Raw genomic sequence first — 4,126 nt, forward strand, 5'->3', positions numbered from 1 at the left:
GTAGGGGTCAGGGTTAGGGTAGGGGTCAGTGTTAGGGTAGGGGTCAGGGTTAGGGTAGGGGTCAGTGTTAGTGTAGGGGTCAGGGTTAGGGTAGGGGTCAGTGGTAGGGTAGGGGTCAGGGTTAGGGTAGGGGTCAGGGTTATGATCAGGATGAAGGTTACAACTGTGGATATGGGCAGCCACGGTGGCTCAGTGGTTAGCACTCCTGCCTCACAGCGCCAGGAACCTGGGTTCGATTCCACCCTCGGGCAACTGTCTGTGTGGAGTTTGCACATTCTCCCAGTGTCTGCGTGGGTTCGCTCCGGTTTCCTCCCACAGTCCAAAGATGTGCAGGTTAGGGTGGATTGGCCATGCTAAATTGCCCATAGTGTTCAGGGATGTGTAGATTAGGTGAGTTATAGGGGGATGGGTGTGGGTGGGATGCTCTGAGGGCTGGTGTGGACTTGTTGGGCCGAAGGGCCTGTTTCCACACTGTAGGGATTCTATGATTAGGGTAGGGGTCAGGGTTAGGGTCTGGATGAAGGTTATGGTTGTGGATATGGGCAGGATTATGGTACGGGTCAAGGTTAGGTTTATGGGCAGGGTTCGAGGTGAGGTTCAGGGTCAGTGTCAGAATGTGGACAGCACTGGGATCTCATGGGAGGGCAGACATGACGGAGGATTTGCCCCTTGCCCTGAATTATTAACCCTACCCCCCCCACCATCCTAACCTTAACCCTATCCCATCAGTCACCATCCAGAGTCTGGGCTGGTCTCCCATAACGATGCCTTGTTCAAAAGTTCTGCCTTCGGCTATAACCAACGCTTTCCTCAGTGTGTGTGTGTGTGTGAGATGGACTAGGCCAGGGCGTTGACTCTGAGCCGAGCTGTACCATGAAGCAAAGACAGTTTGCGATGGAGGAGGTCGCTGCAAGCACTTTAAATAAAAAAAAACAGTTGCACACTTTGGAACAGGAGTGAGATCTGCCTTACTCAGAGAATCCGAAATATTCCAGCCACCTCAACACAAAGCTAGGTGAGCCTGACATCGGTGGAGGGCAAGCTTTTGGAGGGAATCCTGAGGGACAGGATTTACATGTATTTGGAAAGGCAAGGACTGATTAGGGATAGTCAACATGGCTTTGTGCATGGGAAATCTTGTCTCACTAAATTGATCGAGTTTTTTAAAGAAGTAATGAAGAGGATTGATGAGGGCAGAGCGGTGGATGTGATCTCTATGGACTTCAGTGAGGTGTTTGACAAGGTTCCTCTTGGTAGACTGGTTAGCAAGGTTAGAGCACATGGAGTACAGGGGGAGCTAGCCATTTGGATACAGAACTGGCTTGAAGTAGGAGACAGAGGGTGGTGGAGAGTTGTTTTTCAGACTGCAGGCCTGTGACCAGCGATGTGCCACAAGGATCAGTCCTGGGTCCACTGATTTTTGTCATTTATATAAATGATCTGGATGTGAACATAGGAGGTATGGTTAGTAAGTTTGCAGATGACACCAAAATTGGAGGTGTAGTGGACAGCAAAGGTTACCTCAGAGTACAACGTGATCTTGATCAGATGGGCCGAGGACTGGCAGATGGAGTTTAATTTAGATAAATGTGAGGTGCTGCATTTTGGAAAGGCAAATCAGGGCAGGACTTATTCACTTAATGGAAAAGTCCTGGGGAGATTTTTATTCATTCACGGGATGAGGGCATCACTGGCTAAGCAGCATTTATTGCCCATCCCTAACTGCCCAGAGGGCAGCTAAGGGTCAATCATATTGCTGTGGGTCTGGAGTCACATGTAGGCCAGACCAAGTAAGGATGGCAGTTTCCTTCCCTAAAGGACATTAATGAACCAGATGGGTTTTTCCAACAATCGACAATGGATTCATGGTCATTGTTAGCTTCTTAATTCCAGAAATTTATTGAATTCAAATTCCACCATCTGCCCAAGCGGGATTCGAGCCTGGGACCCCAGAACACTATCTGGGTCTCTGGATTAAGAGTCCAGTGACAATACCACTAGGCCATTGACTAGCCCTGAACATAGTGACCTTGGGGTGCAGGTTCATAGTTCATCTTGAAAGTGGAGTGGCAGGTAGACAGGGCAGTGAAGAAGGTGTTTGGCACGCTCGCCTTTATTGGTCAGTGCATTGAGAGTAGGAGTTGGGATGGTCATGTTGCAGCAGTATTGGTGAGGCCACTTTTGGAATACTGCATTCAATCCCGGTCTCCCTGCTATAGGAAGGATGCTGTGAAACTTGAAAGGGCTCAGAAAACGTTGTCAAAATGTTGCCAGGATTGGAGGGTTGCAGCTGCAGGGTTTAGGCTGAATAGGCTCGGGCTATTTTCCCTGGAGCATCAGAGGCTGAGGGGTGACCTTATAGAGGTTTATAAAATCATAAGGGACATGGATAGGGTAAATAGGCAAGGTCTTAACACACAGGGACGGTGTCTATAACACACGGAGATGGTGTCAATAACACACAGAGACAGTGTCTATAACACACAGAGACGGTGTCTGTAACACACAGAGACGGGGTCTGTAACACACAGAGACGGGGCCTGGAACACACAAAGACGGTGTTTATAACACAGAGACGGTGTCTATAACACACAGAGACAGTGTCTATAACACACAGAGACAGTGTGTATAACATACAGAGACGGTGTCTGTAACACACAGAGACAGTGCCTTTAACACATGGAGACGGGGTCTGTAACACACAGAGATAGTGTCTATAACACACAGAGACGGTGTCTATAACACACAGAGATGGTGTTTATAACACAGAGACGGTGTCTATAACACACAGAGACAGTGTCTGTAACACACAGAGACAGTGTCTATAACACACGGAGATGGTGTCAATAACACACAGAGACAGTGTCTATAACACACAGAAACAGTGTCTATAACACACAGAGACGTTGTCTATAACACACAGAGACAGTGTCTATAACACACAGAGACGGTGTCTATAACACATGGAGACGGGGTCTGTAACACACAGAGACAGTGTCTATAACACACAGAGACGGTGTCTATAACACACGGAGACGGGGTCTATAACACACAGAGACAGTGTCTGTAACACACAGAGACGGTGTCTATAACACACAGAGACAGTGTCTGTAACACAGTTATTGGGAGGTTTAATTTGAGGCCAGTAGTCCTGCTGGTGAAACAGTCCATCCTCTGTCTCCCCGCTTCACGCTCTCTCCTGGTGCTTTGGGGAGATCCTGACGGATGATGTGTGTACACAGTGACACCCCGAGTCCCAACTCCAGGTATTGCCATCATGCCCCACACCCCACCCCCGCCTCCACCGAATCCGTTTGTGAGAACCGGGAGGTCAGGCGTGGGTTTTGGTCAGATTGTCAGCTGTAAAGGGGAAAGAGGCAAGAGGTCAGCTTCACTTGTTGGGAAAATCCCGCTTTGCTCCCTATCTCCATCCTCTTCCTTCTCCTCCCCTACCCCGCATTCCCTCCTCTGCCCTCCCATCCCTTCCCCATCCTCTCCTTTGCCCTCCTGCCCCTCCCCGTCTCCTCCTCTCTCCTTCCCTCCCCTGCTCTCCTCCACTGTCCTCTCCCTTCTCCATCCCAGGTTCAGAGCAGTTCCCAGATTCCCCGAGGGATGCATTCCCAGTTTCCTGAGGATCCCGCTCCCAGATTCCCAAGGGTCGCGTGCCCAGATTCCCGAGAATGCCATTCCCAGATTCCCGAGGGTCCCATTCCCAGGTTCCTGAGTGTACCAGTCCCACATTCCCGAACGTCCCGTTCCCAGATTCCCAAGGGTGCCATTCCCAGATTCCGGAGGGTACCGTTCCCAGACTCCCGAGGGTTCCGTTCCCAGATTCCTGGCCTCACTGTTACCTGACGTGGTGCTGGTGTTGGAAGTGTTGGAGCTGCTGGATCGGACACTGCTGTTACACAGCTTGGAGCGACATGGAACTCCTCCGCGGCTGGTGAACTTTGCTGGAAGGGAGAGGGAGACCACAACGTTGGAATTGTTGCCCTGTCATCTCCAGCATATTCCCCCCCACTTTACCCCCCGTAATAAAGACCGCGGTGAAGGGACGGTCTCTCTCACCTGTTGGGTTTACACAGACTCGGGAACAACCTGCCGGACAAACAGAGAAAGGGAACAG

At 50.4% G+C, this 4,126-nt stretch overlaps 1 protein-coding gene across 3 annotated transcripts in view; it reads right to left on the reverse strand.

Annotated features, from left to right (window-relative positions):
* Positions 1–3,114: 3,114 nt before the first annotated feature.
* The window catches only part of LOC125487712 (SLA class II histocompatibility antigen, DQ haplotype C beta chain-like), a 15,490-nt gene continuing 14,478 nt past the window's right edge, over positions 3,115–4,126 (reverse strand). For all 3 annotated transcript variants that reach the window (XM_048619838.1, XM_048619835.1, XM_048619836.1), the window contains 3 exons: positions 4,069–4,098; positions 3,852–3,953; positions 3,115–3,360 (listed from right to left, as the gene is read on the reverse strand). In XM_048619838.1, the coding sequence (XP_048475795.1) occupies positions 3,332–3,360; positions 3,852–3,953; positions 4,069–4,098 (161 nt within the window). In that variant the 3' untranslated portion in view covers positions 3,115–3,331. The remainder of the gene's footprint in view (positions 3,361–3,851; positions 3,954–4,068; positions 4,099–4,126) is intronic.

This window comes from Rhincodon typus, chromosome 44, assembly GCF_021869965.1.
Source record: "Rhincodon typus isolate 14 chromosome 44, sRhiTyp1.1, whole genome shotgun sequence".
NCBI lineage: Eukaryota > Metazoa > Chordata > Chondrichthyes > Orectolobiformes > Rhincodontidae > Rhincodon > Rhincodon typus.